We start from the raw sequence: 20,790 nt of genomic DNA, 5'->3' as shown, positions 1-20,790 counted from the left end.
CCGGCCTACCGCTCGCTCACCCCACTGCCAGGGCCTGCCGGACCTCCATTCTCTTCTCTCCCTTCTTCCTCCTGCTCTCCGCCGTCAGCGTGCCGCCCTTGCACCAGCCTCGAGTCTTGGAGGACGCCGCCATGTCCGTCTTTCAAGCACATCCTGTCAAACTGCGCGGTCTGACGTAAACCATTCTGATTTCCACCATCATTGCAATGACGGTCGTCTCGACGCTACTCACAGCCAGCCACGGCTCGGGCTGTACATCTACCTCCTATCCCCGGCTCACACTCCGGCCTCCCGCCGCCCATGTTTGTATGTATATACATTTCACACCCGAGATCAGTACGAATCTCCAATTCCACATTGCCCAAGCTCCACGCCAAGATCGCTTCGTGGTTTTCCCCTGCGCACTGAGATGCTAGTGCTTGATTTGGCTTCGCCTTTCATGCGTGCCATCTGCATTCGCCATGGTAACGAGATTTCAGCTTCTCGTATACTCACGAGTCGCTGCCAGATCTGTCTATTGCGACCACAGTCAACCAGGTTTCTAGATGGATTCTAAATACATGTAGAAGTTGTAATATCGTTTAGGTCCATGTCCTGTACCAATCTTCGCTCGGCAGTGCTCTGTTCATTCCTTGCTGCATAGCTCCTTTGCATCGAATCGGTCCGAAGGCTGCGCCGTACTCCTAGCTCAGCGCCCAGTAGCATGCATTCAATTGAAGTCCCAGGTGGGCTTCCGTCGCGCAGCACAAACACATCCAGATATGTTGCCGCCCCGTCTGAACTGGGACGATGCTGGAAAGTAGGCGCAACCTGTTCACGTGACCATTTGGCCGAATCTGGGGGGACAAATACACTCCATCATCCGTCCGTTTCAGCGCTTTGAAACTCTTGCTCGTACACCCCCCTGTCTATCCCGGCTCCTCCAATACCACGCCATGGCAGCGCGCAAGCTGCAAAGTGGGCTTTCTCTCTACTCTTGACGCACCAGCAATGCTGAAGTACAGCTCATACAGCCGAAATTGACCGGACCCTGAAAAAGGTCGCGGAAGGCGTCGAGCTCTTCGAGAGCATATACGACAAGATGCAGGCGTCGACCAGTCAACAGCAGAAAGAGAAATTGGAGATTGACCTCAAGACCCAGATCAAGAAGCTTCAGCGATTGCGGGACCAAATCAAGACATGGGTAGCGAACAATGACATCAAGGACAAGTCCGCGCTGCTGGATAACCGCAAGCTAATTGAAACGGTGTGTATCCCCTTTGCGCCCTCCTTCCCGACGTCGTCTCGTCTGCGTCATGATGCGGAAAGGAGGCTGCGTGTAGACGTTGGTCTGCGACGCTGGACTAGGATTCGCGTATGCTAATGACCCCATCTGTTCATGTTGTCTTGCGGTGCCTGCCCCATCTCCTGTAACGCGGTACTCGTACACAGCAAATGGAGAAGTTCAAAGCATGCGAGAAGGAGATGAAGACGAAGGCGTTCTCGAAAGAGGGCCTTACGCAGTCTGCCAAGCTCGATCCGAAACAGCAAGAGAAGGTCGACACGATGTCATGGGTGCAGTCGATGATTGATGAGCTCATGGTACAAGCGGAGACGGCGGAGGCAGAGATTGAGACGCTGCAGGGCGGAGGGAAGAAGAAGAAGGCGGGGAGCGCGGCAGCAGAACGGTTAGAGGGGCTGGAGAGGTTGAACGAACGGCGGAAGTGGCATATCAACCGTCTTGAACTCATCCTCCGGCTGCTGGACAATGGCTCTCTGCCCACAGAGAAGGTCGTTTCCGTACAAGACGACGTCAAGTACTTCGTCGAAAGCAATTCGGTATGCTCATCTTCGTTCCGTGCCGGAGTCTGTCTCACGTGGTGTCAGGATGAGGATTTCGAGGAGTACGAGGGTGTCTATGACGACCTCAACCTCGAAGAGGAGGAGGAGAAGTTCCGGATGCCAAACGATGAGAGTGACAGCGAGGAGTCTGAAGAAGCAAGTGAAGGTACGTCGCGGACCCCTCGTACGTATACAAGAAGTCTTATGACCTGTAGACTTGCCTCTGCGGACGCCTTCCAAGAAGCACCATGACGAGGAGAGCGTTGCCAGTAGTAATAAGCGCGATAGTCCCGTCTTAAAGAAGGCTGCGACGACATTGCAACAGCGGAGTATGTCATTCAATTTTGTGCATGCTTGTAGTTCTGCTAACCTGGGCTGTAGAACAATCAATAGCAGCAGAACGTACGTGACCCTTAACGTAGTAGAACACAGGAACTGACAGATTTGGCTTCTGCAGCACCCAAGCCACCACCACACGCGAATTTCGCTCAACAATCTGTAGCAAGTATGGTCAAGGGTCCGGCACCACCACCACGGAATCCCCCATCCGGTTATGCGAAGGTTGCTGCTGCTGCAGTCGCTCCATCAACATCGGCACAAACATCAACCTCTACGGTATCAACATCTACATCGCAACCAGCAGTCGTACCACCAACACCGTCAATGTCCACAGCGACAACGTCATCGAGCTCAATACCGCTAGATCAGCATTCTGCCGTCACATCGTCACCCAGCTTAACGCATCCTTCCGTCACAAGCCCGATGCTCTCGTCTGCTGCGTCCGTATCTCATCAGCCCGAAGACTCTGTGTTCTCTGCTCATGGCTCTCCTGCGCTCCTTGACGCGGTTCCCAGTTCGATCGGCGGTCCTGCAGCAACGTCTTCCCCACAGCGACCAATAGCACGGAAAGGTCGGCCCTGCTGGACTCACGAATGCATTTAGGAACCTTCACTGATGACTTATGTACCCACAGCTTCGCCGTCTTCACCGACTTCTCTACAACCACCGGGCGTACCGGTACGTCCCGACAACGCCTTATCCTCGTGGCATCACATGCTAATTTTCCTTTGAATTGCACAGCATCCCTCTCAAGAGCAGTCGTCTGCGCCCGCGCCCAACGGCCTCTCGCAAATATCGACAGCAACAGTACAAGCACCTGCAGCGCCGTCTCCCCTGCCCCCCTCAGGGCAATCCTTCCCTGGCGCATCAGCTCCTGCAGGCGCCTCACCCATGCCTCACCCCGCCCAGCAACAGCCACAGCCGCCACAATTCCCTCCTGGCGTGCCAGTCAACAACTCGGAGCACGCGAAGCTGCCCCAGGCCCCGCCCGGAACTCGCCCGGACTCGGCGGCTGCCTCGGGTCTCCCTTCACAGATGCAGCAGCGCGCGAACGCGTTCCCTGGCTCATTGTCTGATCTGGTGATGTCATTCGAGAACGTGAAGCAGAAAGGTGCGTTTGCCTTGCGTCTCTTGCCTGGTATGGAAGACTGGTCTGACGGCTCTCGGAATTCTGGTTTGCATCACAGCGCCACACCGGATGTCGAACCTCGATCAGGTGCACAAGCTACTGCAGGGTAGCTACTCGAGTATGCCGCAACCCCAGGACACGGAAAAGCGAGTAGTTATGTTATGTTTGGTTGCGGTGTAGCTGTGGGCTAATGTGTGTCGCTTCAATGTAGGCCGAAGTACTACGTACCTCGAAACCCTGTCCAGACACCCCCATACTATCCTCAGGTGCCACACCCGCTGCTCAGCACTCCGGGAATCTTCTCGCAACTGGATGTCGAGACGCTCTTCTACGTGTTCTACTACCACCCTGGCACGTACCAACAGTAAGTCCTTTATGCCACTCTGGGCGAATTCGTTTCCGTCTGACTCGACCCCACGCCGCGCCTCACAGGTACCTTGCTGCAAAAGAGCTCAAGCGTCAATCGTGGCGATTCCACGTGAAGTACTTGACGTGGTTCCAACGGCACTCCGAGCCGCAGGCGATTACGGAAGAGTATGAGCAGGGAGTTTACGTTTACTTCGACTGGGAAGGCTCGTGGTGTCAGCGCAAGAAGAGCGACTTCCGGTTCGAGTACCGCTACCTCTCTGAGGACTAAGCGGCGCTCGCTCGATTGCTCATCCTAGTGGCGGGGATAGCATCGCAAGGACACAGCTCTGCTAACATGTCTCTTCTCTCCCAAGTTTCCATTAGTCTTTCCTTACGATGTTCTGGGCAGCATACGACGAATATCCACCGCTCCCTGCCATCTTGCCATTCAATCATATCTCGCTTCTTTCTGTCTATTTCCTGCTGTCGTTCGTCTCTCATCCACGCCAGTATCCAGCCTTACTGTTTCTGTAGCTGCCCGAACTCCTGCTCCGCGTCTCGAGTTTGTATATGATCATGAATCTGCTATAATCCTCCATTGTACTGTCGTCATGGACAATGACCGAATGTGTCCTTCGTGCCATCCTTAGTTGGTCACGTCGGTTCGTGTGGATGTCGCATGCCCGTGTCTTAGTGCCAAGTGCCATTGCGTCGTCGCCATGCTGGAGCCGATCTACCACAGGCTGTCAGTCTGCTGTAGGGGGCTAGTGCTGTACTGCGTAGCAACCTTGGTGCTGTCACGTGGGGTCGTCCATTTTTCTCGCTTCAGGTACTGACGATCGGAGGTAGGCACCAAGTGCACGGCAGCATTGTGACACCGAGCTAGTACTAGTCTGAAGCACACCTGACTATATCATACGCACAAGAATTATTAAAGCGGGGGGCTTGTAGACATACTGTCACTCGAACACGGGTGCAAAGCATCGCTACTACTGTTTTGCTCGAGCTCGTTCCGCTCCTTCTCGCTCATATGGGGACTTTGTAAATTAACAGAGGTGCATTATTTGGTAACATAGCCTTGTCTGCTTTGAAATACTTTGCGAGGGATGGAACGGCGTCCGGACTCCGGAGAACATCCGGTCTGGGCATCTAGCAGTTCACGTCCGAGCCACCTTGCAAATGACGGCAGATGCTCCTATACCCGCTACAGCCATCCTGTCAGTAGCGTAGAGGTCGGACTCGTGCCATGCATTCGCTATGTACTCGCTGACTGTCATACAGAATGCTAAACTTAGCTGCTTGAAGTTGTGAGAGTTGGCCAGGTGTAGCTGGGATGAAAGGAAAATCAGACAGAACTGCCTCCCTTAACAATCCCTTGGACTTGGAAAGCTGTCTCCGTAGAACTTGGCACTTACAACGGGATGCATCGTTTCTGCATTGTGTCTCCCAAATTCAAGGCAAACCGACCAGGGACGGGACGGTGATCACAGTTTGCACAAGCAATTGCAAGGTCGTTCCTGGGATAGTATAAGATCGCGCACGCAGGAGTGGGGGTAGTGGTAGTACCGCCATTAGTGGATGTAGAATATACGGCATTTGCGACATGGACCCTATCCCTATGATATCTAATACGCACTGCGCATGATACGAGGCGCAGTTGCCTACTCGAGCACGACAGTAGCTCCGAGGTCCGTGAACGTTTTTTGAAGCTTCTCCGCGTCCTCCTTCGAAAGGCCCTCCTTGAGCACCTTCGGTAGTGACTCAACGAACTTCTTCGCCTGGTGGAGAGGGGCAAAGAACGGACAAAGAGACGGGGGCGCATTCCGACGTGAGTCCAAAGCGACAGGGGCACGACCGAATGGTACGTACCTCGATGAGAGTGAGATTGGGCACCATAGCCTTGACCTCACGGATGATCTTAGGCTTCGCAGCCGCGTCGAAAGCCTCGAGCTTCACGTTGAAGACGGTCTTCTCCTTAGGCTTCTCCTGCGACACGTAACGTCGCGTTTGTACGTTCATATTCTGTCTCGAAGTCCGTTGAGGGATTAGAGTTGACGTACCGCTTCTGTCTCTTCAGCAGCAGCAGGTGCTGCCGCCACGGGTGCCGCGGCCGGCATAGCAATCTCCTGGATGTTCAGCCGTGTCTACGGGCGTGCAATGGTGTTCAATATACGTATGTAGCAAAAGCGAGATTCGAGTATCAGCGCACCTTCAAAAGAGTGACGAGATCCGCTGCCTGGAGGAGTGTCAGGTTGGATATATCGTCGACGATTTTGTTGAGCTTCGGGTCCGAGGGAGGAGGCGGCGCGGGTGATGACGATGCAGCGGCCTCAGTCGCAAGACATCTTGACGGGCCCGCAAGAGAGCGGGGCCTGGTACAGTGCAGCACAATATGAGTATGTGCGTTGCATGACACGCGGGGCATGACTTCGTCTGACTTACCGCGTCGCGCGACATGTCCTCGAGAAGGAGCGGAGAGCGGAAGAACACCGAGTCTGTAGAAGCGTAGTATCACAACCGGTGCATAATCAGAGCAGGTATAACCACCAACCGCCATCTGAAGAGATAGAGAAGGCAAGTTGAATGGACTCGGACGTGAACGGACAGTCGCACAGTGCAGCAGCGACTGCCTCGCTGGAAAATCCGGAGAGTCACGTGAGAGAAACAGGCGCCTCGTAAGAGACGCCGATCACTGCACGTTCCCAAGCTCGCAGTACTAACTACATAATCCTAATGTCACCCAGTCATGTTGGTCCCTCAATCTCATAAGTCCCAACTGCCAGCCCGTTGCAGCTGTCAATGTTCATTTGAAATACGTGCTACTATCGCGAACCAGCCCTTCTTGGAATGCGGCGAATACCACGAGGAGATATCTCCTTTCTCGCCATTATCTTCATGTTTTAGTCGAGGCTTGCTCTATCGCCCTCGAGTTAAACACTCCAACCCGCCTTGTTGCTGTGAAATAGATGGTGCAAATCGGCATCTCAGTTCCTGCGAGAATGTCTACGATATGCCACAAGACAAACTGCTCCTACATTCGGATCGTTAAGTAGCAAGCCGGTCTTCGCACACAGCTCAGTTCTCCGTCACGTCGACTCACCTCGCCACGGAAAAAGAGCGGCATTCAGCTCTTGTAGGGTAAGGATCTCCGAGCGGCCCTAGCTACCTGTGTTTCATGTCTACCTCAGCGTCCATCGAAGAATCATCTGCGCACACCGGCCGGGCTTGTGCGCGCCCTCAACGCACCAATACACTACAACATGAGCTTGCCAGGACCCACTGCCACCTTTAACAGGCTGTCTAGAGGCGCATACGCATTCTGACTCATAGATTGGAGCCGTAGTCCGCAAGCCGAACCGTCTAATGATGAGGCATTGAGCAGATTCTTCCTAAAGGGGCTTGTCGTGGACTGCGGTCGGACTATGTAGGCTCCTCGCTGAGCCTGGGCCCACTCAACCCTAGCACAAGCTCAGTGATCCCCTGAAACTCTATCACTCCCTGCACGTGTGTACCTGGTACACGAACGCTAGCTGATTCCCCAATGGGACCTGCATATATTGCAGAGGAGTCCTGGGCATTCACTGACCAGGAATCAGCAGGATTTTCTCGCCTGAGCATTGCCGGATCCTCCGTGTCGCCTAGTCGACAAGTCGTTTGTGCTTCTCACCAAAGACTTCCTGTAACCTCGCTGAACGCACTAATGTTTGCGCGCGCTCGCTAGAAACTATCGGTTCCGGCCTGCACCCGTCCATTTACGTATATGCCGTTAGCTGACTGGCAGACAGGACATGATCCGATTCTGGATGCCCAGTACAGGCGTGAATCGTGTCATCAAATGAGTATCACACCGGGCATGGACAGGATCTGGAGGGATTTCGAGCGTTTGTGAGCGTCCGACCTCTTCGCCTTTCGTGCTGCCAGTGGTGTAACGCTGGGGTGTCAGCGCGTGCATTCGTCTCAATTGCTACTGGTCCGCCCACGAGCATCCTGGGAACCACAAGTGGTAGCGACGATGGCGACCTCTTAGCGGTAGCAGTCCTCGACTATTGGACCCACACTAAATGTAGCGAATTTCTTGTGAATCCGTGTAGATTCAGCGACGCTTCATTATACCCTCGCGGTCCGTCTAATCCATTCTCGATGACTAAGCAGTACAGCCGTTTGCATTATAGTCGACTGTCGCGTGGACATTGTCTGCCTGTATTTGCAACGCCGTCGACCACCGTCTGTCTGCCTGTTTGGGGCCGGCCACGGTCATCTACAACCACTTCCGAGCAAGCCGTGCTAGCTTGTCAAATGAAAGGAAGCCTAAGATTCCACATCAGGAGGTGTTTATTAATTTGGGTTTCATTCTAAGAAGGATTGAGAGAACGACTGCCTGTTGATACGCAAACGACTATAAATGTCAATGGTTCTAGCTGAAATCTTCCTTGCGGGCGCTCAGAAAATTTGCAGAACTCAGGGAGTTCGAGTCCCACCGCGCATCAGGACTCTAAGAGCATTCCAAAGGACAAAATCAGACCCGCGACGAACAGACGCGTCGGTTGCATACGGCTTGTGTGGTGTGTAACATGCACACACGGCAGGCATTAATCCCATGTTTTCGAACGGAGAAAAGTTATCTGTGAAAACGCGGCTTTTTTGAACAAACGTCATTGAAAAACTGGGTGGAAGGCGGCCGATTGCCTCGTGCGTCCCGCTATCATCAACTTTTCTATGGTCGAAAACATGGGAATGCCTGCCGTGCCATCGTCCCTCCAGACGCGGTCAGTACTTAGGCTGCAGCTTCTCGTCAAGATTGTTCTCCAGCGTTGGCGCCATCAGAAGCCGCTTCTATCCAAGCTCCTGCCGCTCAAGCGATTTCCGCCCTAAGGCTGCAGGCCATTATTGCTGGTCGAAGCGTATAGATGACCTCGCAACGGTGCATAATCTCAGGCGCGTCGCGGATATAGCAATACCTTATGCTCAAGACTTGCAGTAATCGGAAGCCTCATAGAAATGTCAGTTCGTATACTTAGTACTCTACCCTCATTTCCTCATAATGACTCTGATCACGTCCACCACGGCAAGGAACATGAGGATCGCCTTTGCTGTCCAGTGCACATCTGTCACAGGCATACTTCATCAATCAGGGTTCTCCCAGTCTACAATTGCTGTCGTCGCCCGCCGTAAGTTCATGCATTCCTCCAACATTGCATTGTTCCTCAACGATATCTTAGGCTAGTTGCTACCCACGCACTCTGGTATGGTGATTGCAACCCTGAGGGGGCGTAAGGGACTATTGCGCTAGTCTACGGGAGTCATATCAATGACGCTTCGTCGCTTGGGAACGCGCGGGTAAGTCCGTTGTTCTGTTTCGGACATTTGAGTCGCTGCTCTCAACGGAGTGTCCCAGATGGCTTGCACGTTGGGATGAAAGTGAATCGTGAAAGCGCGACGAGGATCATATACGACGACGTGAGTGCCTCTGCTATGATGCAACGCGCCATCACTGAGCCATGGAAAAGCAGCCTTACCGCTCCGACGACGTCAACAATGTGGGGGAGGAAAAGTAAGCGAACCCTTCACAACTACTCCGCCTGCGACTACTTAAGTGATGGTCAGGAGACGAGTGATTTGACGGCCTGGACGCCTCATGTGCTTGGGATGTCTGATCCATCTGCAGTAGTCATGGGCGGGGGAGACCCCAAATTTGCATGGAAATCTCCGGTTGCGATTCTCCGTCCGGTCGTTTCGGTCGCGGCACCGTAGCCGGTGAGAAGCCGCGAACTTCAGCGGGGAACAGAATCTCCCCATCATGAACACATCTTCCGCCCATATGTACTCGGTCGGGAGGCCAAAAGGTAATCCCAAGCGACGGACTTCGTGCGCTGTTCGTGTCCCGCAGGGACCACCTCTTGCCTTGTTTGGCCCGGCCCGGCCAGCGTGGATTCCCAAGGCACCGGTTTTGATGGCGTTCAATATCGAGTCGAGCTACCACAACCGCTGCCCTGCATCGCTTAGCCGCCTCTGCGCTTCACCAGACTCGCGACACCCGATCGCTCGCAATAGAGTCGACGCTGGGCTAATTTCTGCCGGTCTCCGCTTGCCATCTTTGGCATGGCTTATTGGGGTGTTGGTTGCTGTTGTTCCAATGAAAGCTTCTTCAGTATTCTCCGAAGCGTTCTATTCTATCGTTCCTACGGGCTAGATCTTCCTGCTCGTTTTCAGGAGCAGCCGCTCTCCGCAGTGCTTCGGGGGGCGGCAATACAAATACGATACAGAGTCGTGGCGTTTCCCCAGTGTCCCTCAAGCCCAGCTGGCCCTCCCCTTCGACACACATTAGCCATGGCTGGCCTCGATAACACGTCCGTAAACCACTCGTCTTTCGTGCTGCGCCTCTGACTTAAGCGTCTCCTTTCAACAGCATGGGCGCGCTGCTCATCAGCGTGGTCGTTTCTGGCGCGTGAGTTATCTGTCTTGATGCGAGTGTTCGGCTTGTCCTCATCGTACTGTTTCGTACTTCAACCAGTCTCTGGGGCGGTGAGTCATCCGCCAGTTTCGAGCTGAAGTCAAACCCGTTGCTCATGATCTCTGTCAGTGTCCTGTTCTCAGGTGCTTTACTACTTCACCCGTTACCCGAATGACCCTGCCTACCTCAAATTGCTGGTGAGTTTCCTGATGGATATGGCACCTTTCTCCGTGTATTCAGGAGACGTACATCTTTCAGGTGGCTGCGGTCACGACGTCGGACACGATCCACCAGGCGTTGATCACCCACTCCGGTATGTTGCGCGCGAGGCTCCCCCAAAGATGCAGGAGCTGACCGGGAATTAAGTCTATTGGTACTTGGTTACCGAGTACGGAAACCCAAAAGCGCTAACCATGCTGGTCAAGACCATCCTGGTTGAAGTAGTCGTCCAGGGTTTCACAGGGTTCCTTGTTCAAGGGTAGGCCGTTTCGATATGTTGGCCAGCTTTTGGCTCATTGCATCCTCAGGTTCTTCACCATGCGCGTATGGAAGTTGAGCAAGGGCAAGCTGTACCTCGTCATCCCTGTTGTACGTCTGCTTCCTTCGGCCCTATCGGCCGCAATCCCGCTAATCTTCATCTCTAGGCCGCCATGGTCCTTACTGAGCTCGGTATGACGCTGGCGTACGGCATCATATCGTATGTCGCCTCCTTCAGTAACGTTAAATTCCGCACGAGCTCATTGTAATTTGTAGTCTCTCGCGGCTCGAGACATTCGCTGATCTTGCTCAGATCAAGGTAAGTTGGATAGCTGGACCTGACCATGCGCATCGTGGAATGTGCATTGATGGTACGTTGACAGAGCGTCTCGGCATGCATGAATGTTTTTGCTGCTGTGCCGGATGTCACTATTGCTGCTATCTTGTGTACAATCCTCCACCGGTCGCGCACGAGGTTTTCAAAGTCGAACACGCTCATCAACAGGCTGGTGAGCCGTTCTCTGCGCTTAAGCATGCTCCAGAATTACTCACGTCCATGGCAGATCGCGTTTTCCATCAACACTGGTCTCTTGACGAGTGTTTGCGCGTGTATCTCGCTCATCACGTTCTTCGCCCTCCCGAACACGTTCGTTTACATATGCTTCTTCTTCCTGATTGGTCGTCGTACGTGTTGCGCTTGGTATCTTATCAACGTCGACATTAACCTCTCGACAGTTTACTCCAACTCTCTCATGGCGACGCTGAACGCTCGCAAGAGCCTCCGTGACGGCTCGAGCAACGAGGCCTCCATCTCGCTCCGGGACGTTCACGGCACTACGGGGACAAACCTCGCTCACTACAACGTCTCTGTACGTCGTCTCTCCCTCTTGCCTGTCCTCGAGGGGGTTTGCTGACTCATAGTCGACTTCAGCGCGCTGAAGGCATCGCCATCCGGATTGACACGACTAAGGACATGAAGCGCGATCCTGGTTCGGAGACCGATGTCATACAAGACAACGAGGTCAAGTCCTTTGGGCCGACTATGGTGTGACGGCAGACTGACCGGCTAGCAGTCTGCGCAGTACGACCATCAAACAAAGCAGGTCATGGCCGTCTGAGCGGCGGCCCCCTCATCGATATCTGGACCCCGGTTGCCGCCAAACTTTGGTATTGGGCACTGTTGGACGTTGGCTGTCTGGGCGGACGCGTGATCGCGGCGCCATTCGACCATGTCCGTGTTCTGTAGAGGGACGACCCCGGCGTGTAGATGTGTAGGGAATGGCTATAGACTCGTGTTTGCCCAGGGATTGAGTACCCTCGTCCGGGTTGTGCTGGAAAGTAGTGTATTCGTGATCTAATCCTGATTTTGCACGTTCTCTCCTCTGTATACTAGCTCACTGTGCTTTGGATGGACTACATCGCTGGCATAAATCGGCAGGTTCTTGAAATGTTATGCGTGTATGGTTGCTTCGTCGTAGGATCTGAGACGTCAGAAATGTGAATGCTAGGCAAGACGTTCTGGCTTTATGAGAGGAACAAGTACTGCGATCACGCTGTGCATATGTTGGGCAAATGCGATGTGGTCGTCATTCTCACGAATCTTGCCGTGGAGATCTCATAGCATACATACACACACCGGACCTATGATGCACAAACACCGACGACGACCGCAGAAGCGCGATCTTGCATTACTCAGCATTCTGCCGAAGACCCTTGGTTGGGGAAACACACAAGGGTAAGGCCTACTGCGCCACCATGGTCTTCTCGATCAATCACTGCTGTATTCCTCGATATCCATATCCATGCTCTCCTCACTACCCTCGCTGTCACTATCTGCGTGGCCCGCCGGATGCTGGCCAGTAACGCTGACCCCGCCTGTCTTCCACGGTATAGTGGACCCGCCCTGTCCTGGAGTGTGAGACGTACCGTTGAGATTCACGGTCCCATCAAGCGCTGCAATAGGCGCAAGCTGTCAGTTAACAAGCTAGCAGGAGAAACGGTCAGTGCGCCCTTACTCTTCCCGGCAGCCTTCCGATCCTCTTGCAAGATCTTGCGCATGGTACTGCGCAAGCCGGCGACAAAGGACGGGTCATCGAGTAACGATCTGTCCTTCACTGCGCGGTCTACTAGAGGATACCTGAGGACGAATTTCTCAGGTGCTTGCGGAGAATCTATTCGACGGCAGACTCACCTATCTAGTTCCTGCATGACTTCCCTGACAACACTGGCCTCGGGCATGTATTGGAGCTTCGGGTCTGAAGCCAGTTTCTCCTTCGCGATATCGTCGACGCGAGAAAGGAGAGCAGTCATCGCGTCCTGCGGCAGGGGAGTTATTTGCGACAAGTCTTACACTCACCATGTAATTGGGACACCCACGCTCTGTCTAAATTCCTTAAGCAGTTCTTTCCGTAGGTGATCATAATGCCCCGACTTCTTGAACCTGCATTGGAGACTGTTACGAACGTCTGGACAAAGGGCGACATTGAGATCATCGCATCCTCACTCTTCCACAAACTGCGTCGGATTCTTGATAGACATGTGCGAATGGGCCAGCACTAGTAGTACAGTACAGAAAGAAAAGTCCGTGAGATTCGTGAGAAGAGACAGGGAGGAGTGGCAGGGAGGTGAGAGCTGGAGGCAAGCCGCCGTCTCACGCACCACAGCTCTCAGACGCGGTCACGATGCTCCCGGTCGCCGCTCTCAGCACCAGACCAGTCCTCCCAGTCCATTCTCCCATCCACGTCGTTCTCGGCACCAGACACGTACACGTCGTGCTCGAGCGCGCATCCGGACCTACTTGAGACGTGCACATCGCGCCGTACGATCCCTCTCAACTCCATCGCTTCATCTTGCTTCAGCCATGGCTTCTTTCCCTCCTCTGAAAAACGACCTGATCCTGCGAGCCGCGCGAGGTGTGTTCTGTATTCATTCCCACCTAACTGCGGCTGAGATGCGACGATGACTAGGCGAGGAGACCGAACGCGCTCCAGTGTGGGTCATGCGACAAGCAGGAAGGTATCTCCCTGGTGCGTACACCATCGTTCTTCCATCGCGCGACGCACTCCTGATCGACGCCCCGGACAGAGTTCCTCGCGGTGCGCGCCGAGCACGGCTTTTTCGAGATCTGCCGTACGCCCGAGCTCGCGAAGGAGGTGACCCTCCAGCCCATCCGTCGGTACTCCGGCCTCCTCGATGCGGCGATCATCTTTTCCGACATTCTCGTCGTCCCCCAAGCGATGGGCATGGAGGTCCTCATGAATCCCGGCCCACACTTCCCTGACCCGCTCGTCACGCCCGCAGACATCGAGAAGCTCACGAAGGAAGTCGAAGTCGACAAGGAGCTCGGGTACGTCTACGAGGCGATCACGCATACGCGGAAGGCCTTGAACGGAGAGGTGCCCCTCATCGGGTTCTCCGGCGCGCCGTGGACGCTGTTCTCGTACATGATCGAGGGTGGTGGCTCGAAGACGTTCCAGAAGTGCAAGTCATGGCTGTTCAAGTATCCCGAGGAGTCTAAAGCGCTCTTGGACCGGATAGCAGACGTCTGCGTCGACTTCCTCGTCGGACAGATCAAGGCTGGTGCCCAAGTGAGTCCTCGTCGTTCTCTAGCCCTCCTAGTCAGCCTAACAGATCTTCCCCGTACAGCTCGTTCAGGTCTTCGACTCGTGGGCAGGCGAGCTCGCCCCGCACCACTTCGAAGAGTTCTCCCTCCCCTCCCTCCAACGCATCTCCTCCGGTGTGCGCGCCAAGCTCGCCGCCGAGAACATCCCCGCGGTGCCCATGACGCTCTTCCCCAAGGGCGCGAACTCGCAGATCGCCCTGTGCGCCGAAAAGGCCGGCTACGACGTCGTCAGTATCGACTGGTGCATCGACCCCGCCGATGCGCGCCGTGCCGCGGGCTACAAGGTCGCGCTACAGGGCAACCTCGACCCAAATGTGCTGTATGGGGGCCGGGACGCGATCGAGCGCGAGGTGAAGCGGATGGCGGAGCGGTTCCGGGGCGGGAAGAAGGCGAAAGCGTGGATCGCGAACTTGGGACATGGTATCACCCCTGGGGTGGATCCGGAGGATATGCGCTGGTTCTTGGAGTGCGTGCACAAGTACTCGGCAGCCTGAGCTTGGCCGAGCGGAATCCACAGTTGGGAGAAGTACGTACACTCTGTTGTACTAGTAGTGATGCTAGACATGCGTTATCGGTAGTATCAATCCCTTGACTCTTACTGAGACAAGCCTTCCTGAGTCGTGAACGTATGTGCATTGCTGATCGGTGCGCGACAGTGATGTACAAAGTGCGATGAACCGTAGATGCCCCCACAACTATAGACAAGTCCTCGTAAATCAGAGTAAATCTTCCCGTGAAAACATGATAGCGACGATGTGACGTGCAGTGAGTCAGTGCGGTGAACGGATCGAGGCGGGGGTGACGGGAGAGTAACAGCGGTGTGCAAAGAACGACGGGGATAAGATGATAACGAAATAGTGAAGCGAGTGTATACAAAGACAGCGATAAATATTCACAGATAGAAGGATTGTGAACGTTGCGTGACTTGCAGAACAGAATCGATATCCAGTTGACGTTACGAGATGGGTGAGAGATGTAGACCGATATGCCGAATGTAACACGGAGAGCGTCCAAGCCCTGCTTGACGCGTCTTGCTCTGCCAAATCATGCAACAACGTCCGCGGCGCTGAAGCTGCTTCGTCGCCGCCGCACGCTGCGCAAGTTCGGTCGTTCCGATTTCGACGCGGGGTTGACGACCGACGAAGTGTTGTTTGCGACCCAGGTGCCCGCCGCCTTGACGATTGCCGCAGCTGCCGCCGGCGACTCCTGTACAGAGCCCGTAGAGTTGTGATGCATGCGCTTGCCAACGAGGGTGGGGAGCCGTGATGGAGTCGGCGAACCAGGCTGTCTTGGCCTCAACGGCCGCATCGTCATGTTCGCCGCAGGGGCCGACGGCAGAGCGGCGTCCTTCGCCGCGGTCGCCGCCCCACGCGCAGAGGTGTCCTTCGCGAGTCTGGGGATCTTGTTCGGCTGTCCGTTGGCCTTCGTCGTCTTGTTCGCCCCGAGCACAGTGCTGACCTTCTTCGCCGCCATGGTCGCCGCCGAGCGAGTGACACGGACCGGTCGCTGCTCCGAAGCGGGGACGCGCTGCGACGCGGTCCGCGCCGACACCGGCTTCGCCTTTGTTCTCCGCACGGGGCCGGGTGCCACGCCGAGGGCGGGGAGGACGTCGGCTTCCTCCTCTGCGTCCGAGTCCGACGCTACTCGCTTTGTGGCCGGGGTCTTCCGAGGCTGTCCGGGGGGAGCAATGGCGTGCGCCTTGGCGGCAGCGGCTGCAACGTGTTTGCTGGGCGTGACCGGCGGGACGGGTGCTGCGGAGGTCGTCGAAGTCATCACAACTGTCGTCGTCGTGGTCTCTGTGAAAACTTCCATCTCGTCCTCCGTCTCGTTCGGCGGCGTGACGGGTGCCACGAGTTTGTTCGCCGCAAAGACAGCCGTCTGTTGTAGCTTGCGCATCTCGTCGACCGCGGCCCACTTGGTCCACTCTAGTTGCTTGAGGTACATATACTGCTGCTGCGGCCCGACTACGCTCCCCGGACGCACGATGCGCATGAAAGCGATCGCCTCCGACGCCGTGAAACCGTACTTCCAGATGAGATACGCTCCAATGAGCGTACCTGTCCGCCCTAGGCCAGCTTTGCACTGTATCAAGGCGGGTATGTCAGTCGCATGGGGATACCTTCGCCAGTCATACTTACGTGTACCGCCACAACACCGCCGTTCTCGATAACCTCGTCTGCCATGTCGATAAATTTCCGTACGATCTCATCGGTGGGGTTCGTGCCGTCGTCAAAGTATAGCTCCTGATGGTTGATCCCACGATCTTTGAAGACCTGGGCGTCGTACAATGGGTTATTAAGTCGCACGACTAGCTTGACCCCTTGTCGTTCGAAGTAGTCCAAGCAGTTCTGGAACGGCGTGGGCAGCTTGCGTTGCAACGCCACTGCCTTCGTGGGAGATGGCGGCACCACGGCCTGGTTCTCCTGCTCGCGCTTGTCTTTCTCTCGCTTTAGCCATGCCGGATCGACAGGGGACGCAAACGCGATGAAGTTGGGCGTAAGCCAGTTCCAGTCCCCATTCTCCACTTTCTCGTAGTACTCGTAGTCCTCGATGTCGAACTCATTCATGTCACAGAGGCCATTCTGCATTGCCTTGTAGATACCCCAGAGACAATCTTGTATGCTGAGATTGAAATCTGAGCGTCCCCTTCCGGCGTCTCTGAACGGCATGAACTCGAGCTCCGCGATAGGGTGGAAGGCTTCCCAAGGCGGCCGTTGCTGAACCACCATCTGCAGCACGTCAGCGTCAGTCGTTGCTCAACTGCGGTAAAGGGGGGGTGGGGGTGATAAGTATTACTGACCACATAGAGAGCCATGAGTAGGGCCGCGTTCGCCTTCCTACGAGGATCGCTTGACGAGTAGAGGACGATGCGATGATTCATGATCGCCGGATCCTGTAGACGCAAAGGTCGCGTGAAGACATGCAGAGAGCATGGACGATGGAACGTACCCCGAGTATCTCATGAATCAGGATGCATGCCTTGTAGACCATCGCCAGGTTCAACGGTCCCCAATCCTGGAAGAAAGATAGATACAGGAGTTGGTCGTCGATGGTGAAGTACCAATACTGCGCGTCATCTTCTGGCGTCGTCGACGATGATCCTCTAGGTACTCCACGGATATCGGGATGATTTGTGGGGTCTCTTGCAAGCTCGTTAAGTGCATCTGGGCGGGGCGGTGGGTGCGGGAAGGATGTGAAGTACAACCTGGACATAGACCACCGAAGTGAGTACCACAGGGCTCGTTATGATGCGTGAGAACGGAATGGACTGACCTCCCACCGAAGTGGCAGAGGGGCTCACAAGGGAGAGGCATCGGCGAGGCTTGCTATGGAGGCAGGATGAAGGAGGGCGCGCCAGGGGGTCGGCGGCGGCGGAGGGGTCGGCGAGTGGCTGTTAGGGGGAAGAGGGAGCAGTAGCACCCGAACCGGGCGACTTGTGTTCGTCTGGCAGCGGCGGGGTCACGTGACAGACACGAGGTTTCCGCCCCGAAGATGCGCGTTCTCCGTCTACTTATGCGACGAAGCCCGTCGTGTCTGGCAACGGCGTATACTCAAACATTGCTCTTCACGGATGCGTCGCGCATACCCGCTGCCACGCGCATCTCGACCTCCTCGAGGCAACAGTCCTCGATCCAACTCCAAAAACGGCTTGGAAGCAACCCGCCACACGTCTCGCAGCCACACGTCTCGCAACCACAGCCACGACCGACGCCCAGAGACTCAGACATGCGTTGACAGGCATCGCCCAGGCGTTCGTGGGGGATGTCCCCTATTGTGTGTGTGGTAAAAGAGCAAAGACATCGCAGCGTAGCACGGAAGACAAGAGCACGTCGCGATTTGTTACATTCCGGGCGCAGCCTCAGCCTGACGCGTGCTCGTGAGAGTGGTAAAGGGCGCCAACGCGTCTACAGCCGGCGCGTCCGCGTCAAGCGTCGGAGATTGCTCCCATCCCTACAGTCTCCCCTCCCCCTTCCTCCACCGCTACCTTGCCTATTTTATCAAACTCAAGAGCTTTACAACCCATACTGAACAAAGCAACTGTGACCGCTTGCTGCAAGCTTGTCGAGGACAATGCCGGACAACCAGATTTTCAAGGTGACGTCCATCTCAGTAATCATCCCACCTCCACATAATAGGTAACCATCGCGAATGTGGCATACGCAGGCTACATACAGTGGCATTCCCGTCTATGAGATGTGTGTCTCCTGACGCGTTCGATACGCGAATCACCATCTGAATGTGCTTTCAGGATGTGCAAAGGAGTCGCCGTGATGCGGCGGCGGTCAGACTCCTGGCTCAATGCCACCCAAATCCTGAAAGTCGCTGGTTTCGATAAGCCTCAAAGAACCCGCATTCTTGAGAGAGAGATCCAGAAAGGAGAACATGAGAAGGTACAAGGTGGCTACGGAAAATACCAAGGTCTGTTCTCCACATCACGGCGATTACCCCACAGCTTCTGACAGCCCCAAGGCACCTGGATCCCCCTTGAACGAGGGCTTGTCCTATGCAGGCAGTACGGCTGCGAAACCGCTCTGAAACCAATCATCGACTTCCAACCCGAAGCGAAGAGCCCTCCATTAGCCCCGAAGCACCTCGTGTCTGCCCAATCCTCCAAGGCCAGCATACGTCGTGGTGGTGAGCCAACAGGTGATATCCCTATCAGCACCCGATCCTCAAAGCGAACAGGACAGGACGGCGATGGTACCGATGTCGACACACTATCCGTGCGCGGCTCAGAGGACGGGACAATGACCCCTTCTCCCTCCGAAGCTTCTTCGAGCTCCCGAACGCCATCGCCTATTCGCAGCAGCCCTGGCCCTTCAGCGTCCGCGTCCAACGCTATGGATGAAGACGATCGCTCACCTTCTCCCATGCCTAGTCGCAAGCGGAAACATCGTCAGCAGGACGAGGAAGAGGAGAGCGGCAACGAGGGATACGCGGCAAACGGGACGGATCAGGCGGCCTATGGCGACCAAATTTTGGAGTACTTCATTTCCGACTCGAATCAGATACCTGAGATCCTCATCAACCCGCCACCGGACTTCGATCCAAACATGTCCATCGACGACGACGGCCACACCGCTCTGCACTGGGCAAGCGCCATGGGACGCATCCGAATAGTCAAGCTCCTGCTTACCGCCGGGGCAGACATTTACAGAGTGAACAAGGCCGGCCAGACGGCCCTCATGCGCAGCGTTATGTTCGCCAACAACTACGATGTCCGCAAGTTCCCGGAGCTGTATGAGCTCCTTCACCGTTCCACGCTCAACATCGACAATAGCAACCGGACCGTCTTCCACCACATCGTCGACGTCGCGATGTCTAAGGGCAAGACGCACGCCGCGCGGTATTACATGGAGACCGTCCTACAGCGGCTCGCCGACTTCCCGCGCGAACTCGCGGACATTATCAACTTCCAGGACGAGGATGGGGAGACGGCGCTGACGATGGCCGCGCGCTGCCGCAGCAAGCGGCTCGTGAAACTCCTTCTCGACCACGGGGCAGACCCGAAGATCGCGAACCGCGACGGCAAGACGACCGAGGACTATATCCTCGAGGACGAGCGGTTCCGGTCGTCGCCCGTCTTACCCTCCAGCCAACTGCCTTTGCGCAGCGTTGACGGCCCCGCCACCACTGCTGCTATCACCGCAAACGGCCCCTCCACGTATGCCCTGTTGACGCAGGGTGACCGCCCATCGCTACATTACTCAATTACGGGACAGAAAGCGGCTACGCGCTGTGTGGGCGACATCACGATGATGCTCGACAGCCTCGCCGCGGCGTTTGACCAGGAGCTCAAGGAGAAGGACCGCGATCTGACGCAGGCGAACGCGCTCTTCACCAACATCCAATCCGAGATTCTCGAGTCCCAACGGACCGTCTCGCACCTGAAGACCCAGGCGCAAGGACTCCCTGCGGCACAGCAGACGGTCAAGCAGCTGGAAGGCGAGCTGCGCGGGAAGATGGGAAAGCGGTTCAGGCTGGGGTGGGAAAAGTGGATCAAGGACGAGGAGGATCGTGAGCGGGCGATCCGGGAGGCGGCTGGGGGACAGCTCAAGTCTACATCTGGAGAGCCCGTGTCGGACCTGCTCGCGCTCCATGCGAACATCCCGACGGACCCGGAGGAGCTGCGGAAGGAGTGCGAACGGCTGCGGGAAGAGCTCACGGGGCACAGGGCCCGGCGGAAAGGCATGTTCGACCAGCTCGTCAAGTTCCAGGCGGAGGCGGGGACTGGAGGGAGGATGGCTGAGTATCGACGGCTGATCAGCGCGGGGTGCGGAGGGATACCTCCGGAGGAGGTCGATGGCGTCGTGGGCATGCTGCTTGAGGTGTGTGCGTCTGCTGATGGACAAGTGTCGCGCTCTGACGATGCCTTTGCTGCAGACTTTAGAGGCTGAGGAGCCGAGCTCTTCGACGGCGTGGAACGGGTCGGCGCGTGCGGGATTGCCGGTGGGCTGAATGTAGCACTTATGCAGGTCTCTCTGTTGTACTCCTACTTTATTGTGTATTGCTTTGGATCGTTTGGGGCGGCCTCGTTGTATCGCATAACATACACGTTTTCAGAAAACGACTCTGTGCTAATTACTGTCCACACCCCGTAAG

General features: G+C 55.7%; 7 protein-coding genes across 7 annotated transcripts; 4 read left to right on the top strand and 3 right to left on the bottom strand.

Moving 5' to 3' along the window:
- Window positions 1-912: 912 nt before the first annotated feature.
- DICSQDRAFT_103482 (uncharacterized protein) lies at window positions 913-4,261 on the top strand. Its single transcript, XM_007364298.1, has 12 exons — window positions 913-957; window positions 1,014-1,246; window positions 1,432-1,818; window positions 1,867-1,987; window positions 2,037-2,150; window positions 2,203-2,223; window positions 2,279-2,731; window positions 2,795-2,838; window positions 2,902-3,271; window positions 3,348-3,435; window positions 3,501-3,653; window positions 3,722-4,261. Exons 1-12 carry the CDS (start codon window positions 936-938, stop codon window positions 3,924-3,926), a joined length of 2,211 nt encoding a protein of 736 aa, XP_007364360.1. The 5' UTR covers window positions 913-935; the 3' UTR covers window positions 3,927-4,261.
- An 886-nt stretch (window positions 4,262-5,147) lies between these two features.
- Window positions 5,148-6,239, bottom strand: DICSQDRAFT_103479 (ClpS-like protein). Its single transcript, XM_007364297.1, has 6 exons — window positions 6,189-6,239; window positions 6,080-6,132; window positions 5,847-6,009; window positions 5,698-5,781; window positions 5,507-5,623; window positions 5,148-5,415 (listed from the first exon to the last, which is right to left on the bottom strand). Exons 1-6 carry the CDS (start codon window positions 6,192-6,194, stop codon window positions 5,299-5,301), a joined length of 540 nt encoding a protein of 179 aa, XP_007364359.1. The 5' UTR covers window positions 6,195-6,239; the 3' UTR covers window positions 5,148-5,298.
- A 3,805-nt stretch (window positions 6,240-10,044) lies between these two features.
- Window positions 10,045-11,683, top strand: DICSQDRAFT_145987 (uncharacterized protein; the record flags this gene model as incomplete). Its single annotated transcript, XM_007364296.1, has 12 exons — window positions 10,045-10,071; window positions 10,232-10,285; window positions 10,347-10,401; window positions 10,455-10,566; window positions 10,616-10,676; window positions 10,733-10,785; window positions 10,842-10,884; window positions 10,949-11,074; window positions 11,129-11,249; window positions 11,301-11,434; window positions 11,497-11,586; window positions 11,639-11,683. The coding sequence occupies 12 exons, from the start codon at window positions 10,045-10,047 to the stop codon at window positions 11,681-11,683; spliced, it is 921 nt and encodes a 306-aa protein (XP_007364358.1).
- Window positions 11,684-12,158: 475 nt separating this feature from the next.
- DICSQDRAFT_135266 (uncharacterized protein) lies at window positions 12,159-13,207 on the bottom strand. Its single transcript, XM_007364295.1, has 5 exons — window positions 13,069-13,207; window positions 12,942-13,005; window positions 12,757-12,881; window positions 12,581-12,702; window positions 12,159-12,518 (listed from the first exon to the last, which is right to left on the bottom strand). Exons 1-5 carry the CDS (start codon window positions 13,101-13,103, stop codon window positions 12,334-12,336), a joined length of 531 nt encoding a protein of 176 aa, XP_007364357.1. The 5' UTR covers window positions 13,104-13,207; the 3' UTR covers window positions 12,159-12,333.
- A 72-nt stretch (window positions 13,208-13,279) lies between these two features.
- DICSQDRAFT_103470 (uroporphyrinogen decarboxylase) lies at window positions 13,280-14,803 on the top strand. The gene is made up of 4 exons (XM_007364294.1): window positions 13,280-13,477; window positions 13,532-13,591; window positions 13,650-14,152; window positions 14,211-14,803. The coding sequence occupies exons 1-4, from the start codon at window positions 13,426-13,428 to the stop codon at window positions 14,679-14,681; spliced, it is 1,086 nt and encodes a 361-aa protein (XP_007364356.1). The 5' UTR covers window positions 13,280-13,425; the 3' UTR covers window positions 14,682-14,803.
- A 22-nt stretch (window positions 14,804-14,825) lies between these two features.
- On the bottom strand, window positions 14,826-17,524 carry DICSQDRAFT_135262 (phosphatases II). Its single transcript, XM_007364293.1, has 5 exons — window positions 17,461-17,524; window positions 17,137-17,392; window positions 16,988-17,080; window positions 16,326-16,916; window positions 14,826-16,269 (listed from the first exon to the last, which is right to left on the bottom strand). The coding sequence occupies exons 1-5, from the start codon at window positions 17,499-17,501 to the stop codon at window positions 15,232-15,234; spliced, it is 2,019 nt and encodes a 672-aa protein (XP_007364355.1). The 5' UTR covers window positions 17,502-17,524; the 3' UTR covers window positions 14,826-15,231.
- A 691-nt stretch (window positions 17,525-18,215) lies between these two features.
- On the top strand, window positions 18,216-20,726 carry DICSQDRAFT_103464 (apses-domain-containing protein). Its single transcript, XM_007364292.1, has 5 exons — window positions 18,216-18,282; window positions 18,352-18,383; window positions 18,437-18,606; window positions 18,658-20,516; window positions 20,572-20,726. Exons 1-5 carry the CDS (start codon window positions 18,259-18,261, stop codon window positions 20,644-20,646), a joined length of 2,160 nt encoding a protein of 719 aa, XP_007364354.1. The 5' UTR covers window positions 18,216-18,258; the 3' UTR covers window positions 20,647-20,726.
- The last annotated feature ends 64 nt before the right edge of the window (window positions 20,727-20,790 follow it).

Source organism: Dichomitus squalens (assembly GCF_000275845.1).
Source record: "Dichomitus squalens LYAD-421 SS1 unplaced genomic scaffold DICSQscaffold_8, whole genome shotgun sequence".
Lineage (NCBI taxonomy): Eukaryota > Fungi > Basidiomycota > Agaricomycetes > Polyporales > Polyporaceae > Dichomitus > Dichomitus squalens.
This window is presented reverse-complemented; position numbering and strand designations above follow the sequence as displayed.

Coding starts and splice junctions, on each gene's coding strand:
- DICSQDRAFT_103464 (XM_007364292.1), top strand. CDS start 18,259: ATGCCGGACAACCAGATTTTCAAG. Junction 18,607..18,657: donor TGGCTACGGAAAATACCAAG/GTCTGTTCTCCA, acceptor GACAGCCCCAAG/GCACCTGGATCCCCCTTGAA. Junction 20,517..20,571: donor TCGTGGGCATGCTGCTTGAG/GTGTGTGCGTCT, acceptor CCTTTGCTGCAG/ACTTTAGAGGCTGAGGAGCC.
- DICSQDRAFT_103470 (XM_007364294.1), top strand. CDS start 13,426: ATGGCTTCTTTCCCTCCTCTGAAAAACGACCTGATCCTGCGAGCCGCG. Junction 13,478..13,531: donor GATCCTGCGAGCCGCGCGAG/GTGTGTTCTGTA, acceptor GACGATGACTAG/GCGAGGAGACCGAACGCGCT. Junction 13,592..13,649: donor AGCAGGAAGGTATCTCCCTG/GTGCGTACACCA, acceptor CGCCCCGGACAG/AGTTCCTCGCGGTGCGCGCC.
- DICSQDRAFT_103482 (XM_007364298.1), top strand. CDS start 936: ATGGCAGCGCGCAAGCTGCAAA. Junction 2,151..2,202: donor GACGACATTGCAACAGCGGA/GTATGTCATTCA, acceptor CCTGGGCTGTAG/AACAATCAATAGCAGCAGAA. Junction 3,654..3,721: donor CACCCTGGCACGTACCAACA/GTAAGTCCTTTA, acceptor CGCGCCTCACAG/GTACCTTGCTGCAAAAGAGC.
- DICSQDRAFT_103479 (XM_007364297.1), bottom strand. Junction 5,782..5,846: donor ATCTCGTCACTCTTTTGAAG/GTGCGCTGATAC, acceptor GCACGCCCGTAG/ACACGGCTGAACATCCAGGA. Junction 5,624..5,697: donor CTGCTGAAGAGACAGAAGCG/GTACGTCAACTC, acceptor TACGTGTCGCAG/GAGAAGCCTAAGGAGAAGAC.
- DICSQDRAFT_135262 (XM_007364293.1), bottom strand. CDS start 17,501: ATGCCTCTCCCTTGTGAGCCCCTCTGCCACTTCGGTGGGAG. Junction 17,393..17,460: donor CTCTGCCACTTCGGTGGGAG/GTCAGTCCATTC, acceptor GTCTATGTCCAG/GTTGTACTTCACATCCTTCC. Junction 16,270..16,325: donor GCGGTGTTGTGGCGGTACAC/GTAAGTATGACT, acceptor GCCTTGATACAG/TGCAAAGCTGGCCTAGGGCG.
- DICSQDRAFT_135266 (XM_007364295.1), bottom strand. CDS start 13,103: ATGTCTATCAAGAATCCGACGCAGTTTGTGGAAGA. Junction 12,703..12,756: donor GTCATGCAGGAACTAGATAG/GTGAGTCTGCCG, acceptor ATTCGTCCTCAG/GTATCCTCTAGTAGACCGCG. Junction 12,519..12,580: donor TCGGAAGGCTGCCGGGAAGA/GTAAGGGCGCAC, acceptor CGCCTATTGCAG/CGCTTGATGGGACCGTGAAT.